The sequence below is a fragment of the Peromyscus maniculatus genome, chromosome 7, assembly GCF_049852395.1.
Source record: "Peromyscus maniculatus bairdii isolate BWxNUB_F1_BW_parent chromosome 7, HU_Pman_BW_mat_3.1, whole genome shotgun sequence".
In the NCBI taxonomy this organism is placed as follows: Eukaryota; Metazoa; Chordata; class Mammalia; order Rodentia; family Cricetidae; genus Peromyscus; species Peromyscus maniculatus.
In genome coordinates this window covers 12,241,024-12,255,608 of record NC_134858.1, presented here as the reverse complement: position 1 = coordinate 12,255,608, position 14,585 = coordinate 12,241,024, and the positions used below count along the sequence as shown (strand labels likewise).

At 48.3% G+C, this 14,585-nt stretch overlaps 1 protein-coding gene across 5 annotated transcripts in view; it reads right to left on the bottom strand.

Annotated features, from left to right (window-relative positions):
- Slc36a4 (solute carrier family 36 member 4) overlaps positions 1–13,764 on the bottom strand; it is a 40,215-nt gene extending 26,451 nt beyond the window's left edge. For 3 of the 5 annotated variants that reach the window (XM_006990544.4, XM_016008856.3, XM_076575703.1), the window contains exon 1: positions 13,625–13,764. In XM_006990544.4, coding sequence (XP_006990606.1) covers positions 13,625–13,670 — 46 coding nt within the window. In that variant the 5' untranslated portion in view covers positions 13,671–13,764. The remainder of the gene's footprint in view (positions 1–13,624) is intronic. The other 2 variants (XM_076575705.1, XM_076575706.1) reach the window with 2 other exon arrangements.
- Between the last annotated feature and the right edge of the window lie 821 nt (positions 13,765–14,585).

Sequence of the window (14,585 nt, the reverse complement as noted above, 5' to 3'; positions counted from 1 at the left end):
ACTGGGACCCAAGTAAACACACAGATGTTTATATTATTTACAAACTGCATGGCCTATGGCAGGCTTCTTGTTGGCTAGCTCTTATAACTGAACCCATTCCTATTTATCTGTAAGTTGCCATGTAGCCGTGGCTTACCGGCACTTTCACATCTTGCTTCTCCTGGCGGTGCTGGTGTCTCTCTAGACTCTGCCTTTCTCCTTCCTTTCTCTCTCCTTGGATTTCTCTCCTGCCTCTAAGCTGCCTTGACATGGGCCAGAGCAGCTTATTTATTAACCAATGGGAACACCATATATTCACAGCGAACAGAAAGACATCCCCCAGCACTTCCCCTTTTCTATCTAATTAAAAAGGAAGGTTTTAGCTTTAATATGGCAAAATTATATCTAACAAACAGTTATCAAGCAAAAATTACAGTTGCAATATCTCATCTATTTGTATTTGGCAAAATTAAAGAAAATATTTTATCATTTAACCTATATTTCTGAGTGTAAGGTTTCATATCTAATTTATCTTTTATTGTAACCAAGAAAAATTATAACTATCTAGTCTTTTACTACATCAAAGATTCCAGAAGGATATAATACATTGCCTAAGTAAATAGGAAGTGCATTGTATGCAACTTCCAAAAATCTAGAATGACAGAGACAGCTGGCTGCCTGGACAGTCATCCAAAGTTCCTCTATACCACTGAGGCATCCATTTTCAGCCTATAGGCCTAGTCTCTCAGTCAATTTTCCCTGTGTCCTGTAGAATGTCTGGCAGTCTCCTCTGTGAAGCAGGAACTTGAAGGACCATCTTGCCTTGTTTTGGCAGAATTTAGTGGCCATTTTTCCATGGGTCCTGCATGTCCAGTCGATATAACATTTTGTCAAGCAATCCAGGCAAAAACAGTTTCTTACCCAAAGGGCTACCTTTTCCCATAAGGAAAGCAAACTCCATATGGAGTTTCGTCAATGCCCATCATCTTCTCTGAAGTAAATCGGTGCTGCCAGGAGTAGACATGTCTCACTGTCCAGAAAGTCTAAATTTTTAAAACATTTTAAATGCCATATTTTGTAGGTCTTTGAAATGTTTGAAGATTGCCTACCTAATTAAAATATATCTATGTATACCTAGAAAACTTAACATGACTTTCTTTTTTTTTTCAAGACAGGGTTTCTCTGTATAGTTTTGGTGCCTGTCCTGGATCTGTAAACCAGGCTGGTCTTGAACTCACAGAGATCTGCCTGGCTCTGCCTCCCAAGTGCTGGGATTAAAGGTGTGCACCACCACCACCACCACCCAGCTAATCTGTATTCTTAATTGTATAATGCAATTTTAAAAGAGTTGTATAAACACAATACCTTAAATAAGAGTAGAAATATACAGACAATCCCCCAATAAATTCCTATAATCATTAAGCTATTTCTATGGATAGCAATTTAATTGCATTAGTGTTATTTTTTAATCCATTCATCTATTGATGGACATCAGTGCTGGCTGCATTTCCTAATTATTGTGGATACAATATCAATAAACATGGTATGTCCACAGAAGGATTATTAAGTCTTTCAGGACTCTACAGGACCAAGTCATGTGGTCACTCTATTTTTGGTTTTTATTTATTTACTTATTTAAAGGAAAGTCTGTGGTATTTCCACAACACCTGCACCAATTCATATTTCCACCAGCAGCAAGGTTATTCTTTTCCCACGTCCTCACCAACACTTGTTGGCTTTTTCTTTCTCTGCATTTGTCTAATGCTTCCCACGATCCAGCTATCCAAAGGGCTGGGTATAAAATCCTCGGTTCATGCTTGCTTTGCCCTCCTATAGCTTCATTGATTTGTTCTTTTCCCTAGATGGCCTACCTGTATCTCTTTTTCTTTTTCAACTCCTTATTGATTCTTTGTGGATTTCATATCATGCACCTCAATCCCACTCATCTCCTCGTCCCTTTGTATCCACCCCCTGTCCTTACAACCTCACCTGCAAAACATTTTTTAAAAATTAAAAATAAAAAATCTCATCATGGAAGTTGTAGTGTGTCACCATTAGTCACACAGTATACCCTTTAGTCCAGACATCTTTACTTGCAAATCTTCGTTGCAATGAGTCACTGGTCTGCTTTGAGGCCTCTGGCTCCTGCTACACTATCAATGCAGGATCCTCACTGGAATTCCTCTTGTATATCCTGATGCTGCCCTGTGTCATGGAGATCCTGCAGCTTTGTATTTGCAGGAATGGTCCCTTCACATGCTCCAGATCATAGATAGGGATGGATATTGGAGTGGGCCAACTCAGCGCCCTGGATCTGGAACTGGATGGTTGCTGAGTTGGTCAGCCCACTAGCTTTCCCGAATCCTCACCACCAGGGTGAGTTCTCCAGCACTGCACCAACTAGCTCAGCTAATGCCGAAGGCAGCAAGGGGTGAGTTCTGCCCTCATGCCCTCAGGACCAGTTCACCCACACCTGTACCACCAGGGCCAGCTCTACTGGGCTGCTCAGGTGAGGTATAGGGCCTACTCTCCCAAGTTCTGCAGCCAGTGAGAGGCAGAACCAGCTCTCCCACCTGCCGCAGGTGGTAGGGGTAAGGGGGGTAGAGGGCATCTCTCCCTCACCCACATCACCACAGCAGATGAGGGACGGGTCCAGCTCTCCCACTCTCACACCCTCGAGGCTGGTTCATCCGCCCCACCTCCACCCCCGGCACCAGAGCCAGCTCTACTCTGTTGCCCAGGTGAGGTGCAGGGCCCGCTCTCCCAAGTGCTGCAGCCATCAAGGGACAAGGGCAGCTCAGCAGCTCTCCCTGGTGCTGCACAGGGGGGGGGGGGACCAACTCTGTGCAGCCCTTGGATACCGTGGTCCCAGGGGCAGCCACATGGCCTTTGGTAGTAACCTGGACCATGGACATCAACACAGACCCTTGCTGCTGCTGCTGCATGGCCACACACCCAGACCTGGCCTTCAGTGGCAGCACGTGTAGGAACTTCACATGGCCTCAGGTGGCTTTGCAGGCCACTCACATCAGGCTGGTCCTCTCCACCCTCCAGTCTCTGGATCCACCTCTCTTCAAACTGCTCAAGCTGTTCCGCTTCTCTTTCTCTCCCATCTCTCCACCCTACACCTGCACATTGTAGTAGCTTGTGCCTCGAGCAGGGTCTCTGGATGTCTTCTTCCTGCCTACTCTATGTGGCGGTGGGTGGGGCTTCTGGGTGTCTTCAAGTGTTTGTCCAACCCAAAGCTTCCAAAGGAAATAAGTCTCTGGCCAGAGTTAAGCACAGCACGATAAAACTGTAATTCAACATAGAACTGCCCAGTCCCATGGCTGAACCACCACCACAACCAACTAGAGAGGTTAGCAGCTAGGCCAATGATGAGAAGCCAACAGAGCAGGACATGTCCATCAGTCGTGGGTCTCCATTCCGCAGGTGCTGCTCTTCTTCCCAGGCTAGGATGCAGCTCTGGGAGTCACAGCAGCTCATCAGTGGTCAGTTTTCTCAAAGGAAAACTCAGAGGCCCACGAGCACCTGTGTTTGTTACCGGCTCAATTGATGGACGATGTCCTTCACCTTTTCCCAAAGACAAGAGGAGCATCCGTCTTCCTGTCTCCTGCTCCGCCTCACTTCAGAGTGCACAAACCACTGGTCTTCCCTTTCTCCACCGCCTATTTGCTCATTTCCCCTCTCCCATCACTCCACCATCTACTCACTCCCTTCCCACCACACCCAGCCGGCCATGGAGCCCTGGTGTGATCTCTGTGCTTCCCAGTGCACCTGGGCCCAGCTAGGACTAGGCCTTGGTGTCCCAGTGTCCAGGAGCTGTTTCTTTCTTTCTTTTTTTTAAATTTTACTTTACATCCCAATCACAATTTCCCCTCCCTCCTGTCCTCCCATTTCCTCCCTCCCATTCTACACCCCCGTCCTCCTCTGTTTCTGTTTAGAAAGGGGCAGGCCTCCCATGGGTGTCAACAAAGCATGGTGTATCCAGTTGCAGTAGGACTAAGCACCTCCCCTTGTATTAAGGCTGGGCAAGGCAATCCAGTATGAAGAATAGATTCCCAAGAGCCAGCCAAAGCATTAGGGACAGCCCCTGCTCCCACTGTTAGGAGTCCCACAAGTAGACCAAGCTACACAACTGTCACACGTATGTAGAGGGCCTAGGATGGTCCCATGCAGGCTCCCTGGTTGTTGGTTCAGTCTCTGTGAGTTCCTATGAGCACGGTTAGTTGTTTCTGTGGGTTTCCATACCCAAAGATGCTCAATCATACCACAAGGACACTTGTTCAACTATATTTAACAGCTTTATTCATTATAACCAGAACCTGGAAACAGCCTAAGAATGTCCCTCAACCGAAGAATGGATAAAGAAAATGTGGTACATTTACACAATGGAGTATTACTCAGCTGTTAAAAACAAAGACAGCATGAAATTTGAAGGCAAATGGATAGAACTAGGGAAAAAAATCATCCTGAGTGAGGTAACCCAGATCCAGAAAGACAAGTGTGGTATGTACTCCCTCATAAGTAGATATTGGCTGTAAAGTAAAGGAAAACCATGCTATAATTCACAGACCCAGAGAGGCTAGGTAACAAGGAGGACTCACGGGGGCACACATGGATCTCCCTGGGAAGGGGAAACAGAAGAGATCTCCTGCATGGCTGGGAATGGGTGGGGATGGGAACTTGAGGGATCAAGTTAGGGAGTGGGAGGAGGGGGAGAGTACTGAAAGAGATGGCTGGAAAGGGGGCACATTTCGGGGTCGGGTAGAAACCCGATGCAAGGGAAACTCCCACGAGTCTACAAGGGGGACCCCAGCTAAGACTCTTAGCAGTAGTGGATACATAGCCTGAACTGTCCATCTCCTGTGACCAGACTGGTAACTACCCCGATTGTCATTAGAGAGCCTTCATCAGTGACTGATGGAAACAGATGCAGAGACCCACAGCCAAACCTTAGCCTAGGCTTGGGGAATCCTGCAGAAGAGAGGGAGGAAGGGCTGTAGGAGCCAGAGGGGTCACGGACCTCACAGGACCTTGGTGATCCCAGTCCCGGTGCCGGCCAGGTGCAAGCAGCACTCTCTCGCCTTCTCTCCGGTGCTCTCTAGGACCCTCTCACCTGTGCCCTCTCACCTGTCCCCTCTCACCTGGCCAGAGAGGAGCAGGATCGCTAACTCTCAGCGGAGATGGGGCCTGGCTGAGGCTGTAGCCGTGGCAGCCAAGAGGCTGGAACACGATGCTCGGGCTGCCGTGGCCGTCAGTGTCATCTTGGTTCCCGCCTACCTGTATCTTTAAGGCCCAAATACTTCATTATGGGCGACTTGACCTGGTCCTCCTGAGCCCGTCTCTCTAGGAACTGAATGGGCCTTTCCGACACACCGATTCTGGTTTTCTCTTGTGTCTAAAATCTTGGATTACAGCTCCAGAGACTTGCAGGTTCCAATGCTCTCTTGGGGTTCCACCCGCACGCTGTTGCTCCCCCTTGCCTATCTTCCACTTCAGCCCCTCTCTCTAAGACCCTTTGGATGTCGGTCTTTGCTTCATTTCCATTTCTCGTTTCTCAAGGACACGTGACTTTTGTACTTCAATAGACTTTCCCTTGGCAATTCGTAATTTCCTACCTACTTGGCATTTCCCTGTTCCTAAATACCTCACATACAAGGATCCTGAAGCATGAAGTCCAGCTTAGGTCCTGGATGAGGCTGAGGAGGAAGCAACAGGTCTTCTGGCTCACTTCCCTCTGCAAGGTCCTAGGCTTTCTCTTCCTCGCTCTCCCTTCACTGCCAGGGTGAGGGGAGCCTCACCTCTGCTCTGTCTAGCTCTTCTCTATAAGTGATCTTTGCCAAGGCTGCCCCTCAGTCCTACTAATAATAAAATTAATTTCTGGGCCTCAGGCTTTGAATTGCTAACTTGAAGACTCTTAGCACTTAAAAAAAAGGTTTATTTGTTTATTTTGTATACAGTGTTCTGCCTGCAGGCCATAAGAGGGCCCCAGATCTCTTTACAGATGGTTGTGAGCCACCATGTGGTGGTTGGGAATTGAACTCAGGATCCCTGGAAGAACAGCCAGTTCTCTTAACCTCTGACCCATCTCTCCAGCCCCCGACTCTTAGCACTTTAAGACGATCACATTCAAGGAGCTTTCCAAAGTTTCTTCCTAGTTTTCTACTCCCACCTCTTCACGTATCCTGATACGGGCCCTGTCCACTCCAGGCTCTGCCCTGTCCACTCCACGCTGTCCCCCTGTCCACTCCAGGCTGTCCCCCTGTCCACTCCAGGCTGTCCCCCTGTCCACTCCACGCTGTCCCCCTGTCCACTCCACGCTGTCCCCCTGTCCACTCCACACTGTCCCCCTGTCCACTCCACACTGTCCCCCTGTCCACTCCACGCTCTGCCCTGTCCACTCCATGCTCTGCCCTGTCCACTCTCCATGTTTACAACAACTTGATACACAGTGTTTCTTTCTCTGCTTCTCATGTCTTTGCCCTGTAGCATCCATGGGTCTGCTTGCACTGTTCCATGAGTCATTGACTTTTGTTCCTTAACTGAATTCACAGGCTTGGGACTGATGTGCTCATCCATTAGCTCAGGCAGGCCAGTCCAGCACCACCTGGAGTACAGCCTATGGATTTTTAATGATTTGGCAAGGCTTTGCAATACTGGGAAATACTTTAAAAGTCTCTGCTTACATCATTCCTCCTGAAGTGATGTAACTAACAGACAGGCTAAAATCAGCTAAGCTACGGAAAGCTCAAATTCCTGTCATCCATCTAAATTCATGAGGACTCTGATAATTCAGGCTCCACCGCTTTCGTCTTTGGGTGGCTCCTCTGACTGTCATCCTTGGTATATTCTCCATGGGTTACTCTGTAGGGTTGCCTTTTTTCTCGGTCTCTAGTAGCAAAGAATGGAATTCAGGCTAGACCTGAATACAGTGAAAACTCAGAAGGGGACAGTAGTCATTTGCCCACGGCAGGTCTACTGTGACGCCGTCTCATAATTACCCCAGACACACATTACGATCGGTTATAAGCTTCCTTTCTAGGAGCAGATCCTGCTTCCTTTTCTGTTATGTCCATACAAGGCCATGCATTGTTTCCCTACAAAACCATCGCTTCAGCTTTGTGAGGATTACCACAACAAAATGGGACAACAAAAATCCATCATCCCAAAGGTCAAGAGGGCTGAAGCCTGAAATAAGAGTGTTGGGAGAGCGAATTCCTGTCAGGGGCTGGGAAGGCTCTGTCCGCCTCAGGCCTCTGTCCCATGCTGTATGGGTCATTTTCATGTTCATGCAACACTCCCCCATAACTAAGCCTGTACCTAAGTCCCCCACCTCTGTAAGGACATCAGTCACACTGCCTTCTACAGCAGGTCCTGTCTCAAGTAAGATCACTTCCTGAGGTACTGGACCAACATGTGACTTCTGGGGAAGCTGCTGAACCCCATCAGCCACCCCTATTCTTTCCTTCAGCTTTGGTTTTATGCCCCAATGCACCCCGCTGCCCTGTGGGCTCGACTTCATTCACTTTGATTAGCTCAGCTTGTCCAAACTACCAGTTACACCCACTTTCTAATTTCTTTCTGCCCTGGGCTGTGGCTGTAGTGAGTTCATTGTGTTCTCCATAAAGATAGTTATCACTTCGGTATTTCAAAACTGTAACCATCTATTATTTGAAGCCGGCTGCCAGAGAGATCACAGCAGCCATGAAACGTCGGGGAAAAGGTAAGTTCTCTCATGACTTTGAAAACGTATCAACTCTAAATGAGAAGTTTGCTTTCACTGTATAGGTGGGGAATTTATTTTCAGTATCTTTTTTAGATAAAACCTGGGAATCTAACGTACAGGTATCAAAATGGCTGTAGATGATAGTTTTGTAATCTACGGTTGACTTTCAAATCGGCATCACAGGGTTCCCTTGACTCTCACAGGTCAGCGGGGCTCTCGCTCCCTCCTAACTTAGGCTGTTTAGCAACTGACTGAAGTTTGTTAGTCCAGCCCCAAGTTCCCCCTTTCCCACGTTCTAAAGTCATTCTCAATGTTACAACAGTCCAGGAAACATTAGCCATGACTTACTGTGAAAAAATCCGTCGCTATATTTCTCTGCTTTCAATCCATTTTTTATCCCTCATATTGAGCATCTTAATAAAAGTTAATTATTCCAGGACACTCCTCTAACCTTCTCATAATGAGATTTAAGGGAATTTGTAAAAGTTGAAATTGAGAGATAATTCCCTAACAGGTTAGGAGCTCAGGAGTCTCCATTTACATATTACTTTGACTCTGCCACCGAAGCGGAACTCAGAGGCATGGTGCTCTGTTAACAAAGGCCTGCCTCGGTGCTTAAATGCTGTCTAAAAGCAGCTGGGAAGGCTCTATGACTTCCCCTTGTTTCAGACTTCATTACTGGAGGAACATTACATACTAAGGAATATTTATCTCCTTTAATTAGACTAAAATAGGTGAAGGGTCAGGTTCTAAAACTGACTACATCAGCTTAAAGGACACAAAGTAACTCCAACCTGAAGAATTAAAAGACACTCAGATGCTAACACCAGGAAAGCTACAGCTAAGGAGCTACAACTTAAAACATTCCTGAATATTCCACTTCAACCAGAACCTGAGGGTGAGATCTGCTACATACTCCATCACCTGTAACTCTCAGAAACCCCAGGAATCACTAACTGTGCACTGACACACTGTATTCGGTTCTGAACTTCAGGATATCGTATGTAAATTCCACAATAACGTCCTGTGTCAGACCCCCTAGTAAAGGCAAGTAACACGGGCTTTGGTCAGGAGACCTCTACAGAGCACACACCAGGCCTGAACCTCTGCCTGCTGGTGAGAGGCCATCTAATAGTGCATTGTGTTTAATCTGATGAGTCCCACATACTGCCACCTGACAAGAGAGTCAACATAAAAAGTGGGGTTTTCCATACCGAGGCCCTGAAATCCAGGGTGCAAATACTCAGAGACCAACCTCGTGTAGCCAGTGGCTGCTGGGGAGCTTTAAGGGGAGGAATGAAGTCAGCTGGATGACATCTTACCCAGAGGCCTCTGGGCCTGTTATATCACACACCCGATGAAAGTCACAACTTCTACGTCTCCGAGAGCAGACAATGAAATGATGCAGCAGGCATGAAGCACTGAGCCCACGCCACAGCACATGCACAGCAGTTCCGCCCCTCGGTGTGTGCCAAAGCTATAAGCAACACACATGTTCTAGGATTTAAAAGTACTAATCTTTGACAAGACATCAGAACTATAAATAAAACTAGTTAATAATAAGCATTTTGGAGCATCAAAGTGCCCAATAAGACTGAGTTTGCAAAGACAGGAAGTTATACCAGCTAAAGAGAAACGGAAACTAATGCGAAATTCATCCTTAAGAACAGCCAGAGAGACAGCTCAGTCGGCAAGGATGCTTGCTACCAAGCCTGAAGATTCCCTGGGACCTACACAGTACAAGAAAAGAACTGACTCCTACAGTTGTACCCTGGCCGCTCCCATGCGTACACACACACACACACACACACACACACACACACACACTCTAAATGAATTAGTGAATTAACTCTGAAATAATAACCATAGTGATGATACTAAAGACCTAATATGGGGAAAGATTTAACAGAGTTAAGAGGACACGGAATAACATCTGAATACTCTACATCAAGAAATTAAAAATTACATGAGCGAATGTAGTTTACACACAGTGTGTTTTCTGCTGGTGTTTTGATACTTTTTGGCCAAGCAGTAAATTAGACAGTTCTGATAAAAGCTGTGGTAAAACAGATAAAAATCAACAATGCCTTATAAAATACCAATAAGCAGTAGATTTCAAACTATTGGGGCACAATTATTTCTATTTACAAGCGGATAACATGTATGATAAGAAACAGTCATCTGATTCAGTGTTGTGCACCTTAGACATCCTATGCGCACACTAGTGAAACCTGAATGAGGCGGAACACAAATGCTCTCTTATGTCACCCCAACTCTTGTTCCAGCCTCAACTGCCTACCCCAAAAATCAGCTTAAGCTCCAGTTGCAGCCAAAGACTGACAAACTTAGCAATATGGATTAAGTCTTACAGCGTTCATTACTGGCAAGCTACTGATCAAGACGTCGTCTGTCGAAACATGACTTCTTAAAACTCATTAAATATGCAGCTTACTCTACGCACTAAGGCGCACCCCTTCTACAAAACACAACCCTGACCACACTGTGGTTAGGAGTCTCAGACAAACACGGGCAGTCACAGCTTACGGTGACTCAGGAGAGGAACTACATACTCACACTACACTGCAATGTTTTAGAAAGTAAAGTGGAAATGCAGAGAGAAAATGCATCAACGTAGGAATAAGCTAGCGAGGGCGCAGACGGGCCACAGAAAGAACATCTGAATCCTCTTCTCGTTATGGAAGTTTTTAAAACATGAAGTAATGTTAGATTGCTCTTCTTATTCCAGCAAAATAAGAAATGTTGGCAATGAAAACAGGACAAAGTACACATGGTTTATTTTATTTAAAAAAAATAGAAAAAAAGAAAGAAAGAGGAAAAAGAAAGGTCCGTGGCTTCTGTCAGGAGGCCTCCAATCCGTGCCCCATGGATGCTGTCTTGGGGCTGCCTGAGTATCTTCCCATCACGGCAGCCGGCCTCCCTTCCAGGGAGTAATTCTACTGGGAGCGTCAAGAGGAAGGCACAGAGCCTCCACTGTCTGGCTCTGAAGTGGTGACCATCATCACGTCAGTCAAAAGCTGATCATCAGTCCAGCACGAACTCAAGGGAGAGAAGATGGAGCCCCTTCTTCTGAAGAGGGAAACACAGAAGGCTGGACACAGGATAAAACTGCGGTAAGCCCTCAATCCAAGGCACCTTCATCCTCAGACATGCAGGTCCCTGGAGCCATCCTGTCTACCAAGCAAGCTGCTCTACATCCTCACATGCACAGTCTAGTCGCCTCTCCGTTTGCATCGCTGCCGCCATGCTGGTCTACATCCTCACATGCAGTCTAATCGCCTCTCCGCTTGCATCGCTGCCGCCATGCTGGTCTGACAGCATGCTGATCTCCTTCCTAGACTTGTGGAACGACCTCCAGCTTCTGCTTGTGCCTTTTAATCCCTTCTGCACATGGAAACCACCAAAGCTCGCCTTATTTTGTACTGTATTATTTTTTAAAACAAGGTCTCATGTAGACTAGGCTGGCTTCAGACTTGCTATGTAGCAGAGGGTGACCCTGAACTTCCAATCTCCTCCTGAGTGTCGTACCCTAAGCCCAGTTTATCCAGTACTGGGGACCAAACCCAGAGCTTAAGGCCTATTAGACAAATACTCTACCGGCCTAGCTACATCCCCCATCATCCTTTTAAAACCTAACTCATGCAAGGCTCACCCTTTAATCCTGGCACTTGTACTCAGGAGGCAGAGGTAGGCAGACCTCTCAGTTCCAAGACAGCTGGGGATACACAGGAAGGCCCTGTCTCAAAAATAAACAAATAACTCAACCTAAGTCAGTCATGTTACTGTAAACACTCAGCTCATCCTCACTTCAAATTCCCTTACACTGCTCTTCTTCCAACACACCCTTCACTGGACACGCTGTATAAATTCCTGACTGGAATCTCCCATGTTCATTCTGTGTGTCTGCTTACTAAACACAATAACCAAGGCAGGCATCCTAATGGGTTTGGGTTTGGAGTTTTTTTGGGGGCGGGTGGGTGTCTTTTTTCATGTTTCCTGTGTCCTGAGCTACACAGTGAGACCCCACCTCAAAATTTCATAAAGAGGGCTGGGAAGGAGAGAACCAACACAATTTATGGGCTAACAGACATGTTGCTTGGTGAACATTCTTCCATATCATGTTTAATGGCTAATCAGTAGATGACTATACGGCTAAATCATGTCTTTTATTGGACATTTGGACAGTAACTACCTCGACCCTATTACAAATGCTGCAATGAAAGTCTGACAGGTGTGTGTGTGTGTGTGTGTGTGTGTGTGTGTGTGTGTGTGTTGGTCCGAGGATAGCTGGGTCGTCTAGTCTCACTCCCACCTCGCTTGAGGCAGGACCTCTCTTGTTTCTGCTGCTGTGCCATGCAGCTGGCATTGAAGTGAACGAGTGATTCTCCTGCCTCTGTCTCCCATCTCAGGGTCCAGGGATAACAGATGGCCACGCTCCACTTTACATGGGTTCTGGGGGTCGGAATCCAGGCCATCAGGCTTGTAGGGGAAGTGCTCTTCCGCACTGAACCATCTTCTCGGCCTAATGTAAAATGCTATCACGTGATTCACTTCTTTGAGAAATACCCTAGACATAAAATTGCTGAGGGAAAAGATTCACTTTTCTGGAGGGAAGAGGTGAGTCGGGATCTCACTCTGTGGACCAGACTAGCCTGGAGCTCGCTGTGGGGCACAGGCTATTGTCCTCTTGCCTCAGTCCAGGAAAATGGGATTGCAGGTGTGTTCTATTACCACACCAGCTTTATAGGTTTAATAATAATGTGCTATCCTGCCCCTGCCAACCTCCTCACACCTCACCAACATGAGTTATCCATGAATTGAAAAGGTACATAAACTTGAGTTTGTAGGAACATGGTCGTGCCTTTAATGAGCTTAATTGCAAGACAAAAAAAAAAAAAACTTGCCTCACTGGACTCCTGGGAGGATCAAGTGGACACTGGCGAGCAAATTATGTAGCTCCCTGCTTGAGGCTCTCAATAAAAGTTACTTTACCCTTACACTTTCCATCATTATTGTAACTTTAAAGAAAACAACTACAAAGTGCTGGCACATTATTACAGAAATGCCAGCCCATAAAAGTACTTTTAAGTGCATCTTAATTTAACCTCTTTCTTCAGGGTTAACATCCTGCATGGAAATAGAAATATTCCTAAGCTCAGTGTGCAGCTGGGAGGACATCGTTTTATCCTAACCTTGGCTTCTGTTTTTCTTTCTGACAGCAGCAAACAGAAGCAAGCCTTCCAAAACCATGGAAGCAGAGTGCGGGCAGGTCACACCCAGGTGCGTCCTGTTCTCCCTGGCAGCCCCGTCCCAGTCAGACCAGCTGGGGAGCACAGAGTCAAAAGAGGCTTCACCTGGAGACGCCCAGAGTTGAGATCTGGGCTTAGAAAAGAACACAATGGCAACTTCCTTTACACATCCTGGAAAAAACCAGTGGCAGCTGCTCCCGCCTCCCTTTGACGTGGACGTGAACAAACTGGGCGACTCCCCGCGCGGGCGCACAGCGCTACAAGAACAGGCCGGTGGCCAGACAGACCGACACACAGACAGGAGACCTGAAGACACCCCATCAGACAGACACCGACACACACACACACGATGCAGCCAGCGCCCTGCAAGGCCAGGCCAGGCCTAGGGACCACTGTGAGGTGCTGGCCCTGGAGGCGCGCACCCCAGCCGGGGTCCCAGGACCTCCCAGCCTCTGCCTGGGGTCTCTGCACACCGCGCCACCCCGTCCCCAGTCCCCCAGTGCTCAGTGCGCGCGCAGGGACGCCCCCGCCAGACGCGCGACACACCGGGAGCCCGGATGCCGCCGCGGACGCGGAGGCCCGCACCCCGGACTGCGAACACGACAGATGCCCACGCCCCGGGTCCGGGTCGGACCCCGCAGACACCCACCGAGCTCCTCGCATCCCGCCGCCTCCGCCGGCGCCGGCGCTTCCATCCCTCGGGGGTCTCCAGGTCGCCGCCGCCCGCTCTGCCGCCCGCACTGCCGAGCATGCGCAGAGCCGCCCCGAGGGGCGGGGCCCGGGCCAGCCTCGACCGCAGCCCACGAGGGACTGCGCCTCGCGGGGTGACAGGCGCGATTCCGAGAGGCCGGGGAATCTGAACCCCGGGCTTCGCGTGCCGGAAAACGGGGCCTCGGGCCGCGCAGAAAGCGGGCAGCCTGCAACTCCGACGGTCGACGGTCGGCCTTCCTCCATCCCCGTTTACACTCTCAGCATCTTTTTTTTTTTTTTTTTTGGTTTTTTTTTTGGTTTTTTTTTTGGTTTTTTTTCGAGACAGGGTTTCTCTGCGTAGCTTTGCGCCTTTCCTGGAGCTCACTTGGTAGCCCAGGCTGGCCTCGAACTCACAGAGATCCGCCTGGCTCTGCCTCCCGAGTGCTGGGATTAAAGGCGTGCGCCACCACCGCCCGGCCACTCTCAGCATCTTAAGGAGAGCTGAAGCTAGGGTTGAGGCAAAGGGAGGTGCCCCGCGCTGTCAAGCACTGCACACATGGCCGCGTGGTTCTGTGGGCACCGGAGAGACGGCGCGATGCTGGAACCCACTGTGCTCACTGTCCACGCACAGGGATGTCACCTCACCACCCACAGTGAGCCAGTGAAGGACAGCATGGAACCGCCACTGCAGCGGGGACTCCTGGCCTGCACGCAAAGCTGGCCTCTCGTGGACCCCAATAAATACATGGTGAATCCACAGGGGAAAAAACACGCTTCTGATTAGAAAAATATTTAGTTTTGAGACTGAAGACTGTGTGGTGGCTTACTCAGGTAATCCAACGCTGGGAAGAAGAAGCAGGCAGGTTTCTGTGAGTTCAAAGCCAGCCTCTGCTACATAGAAAGTTCCAAGACACCCAAGG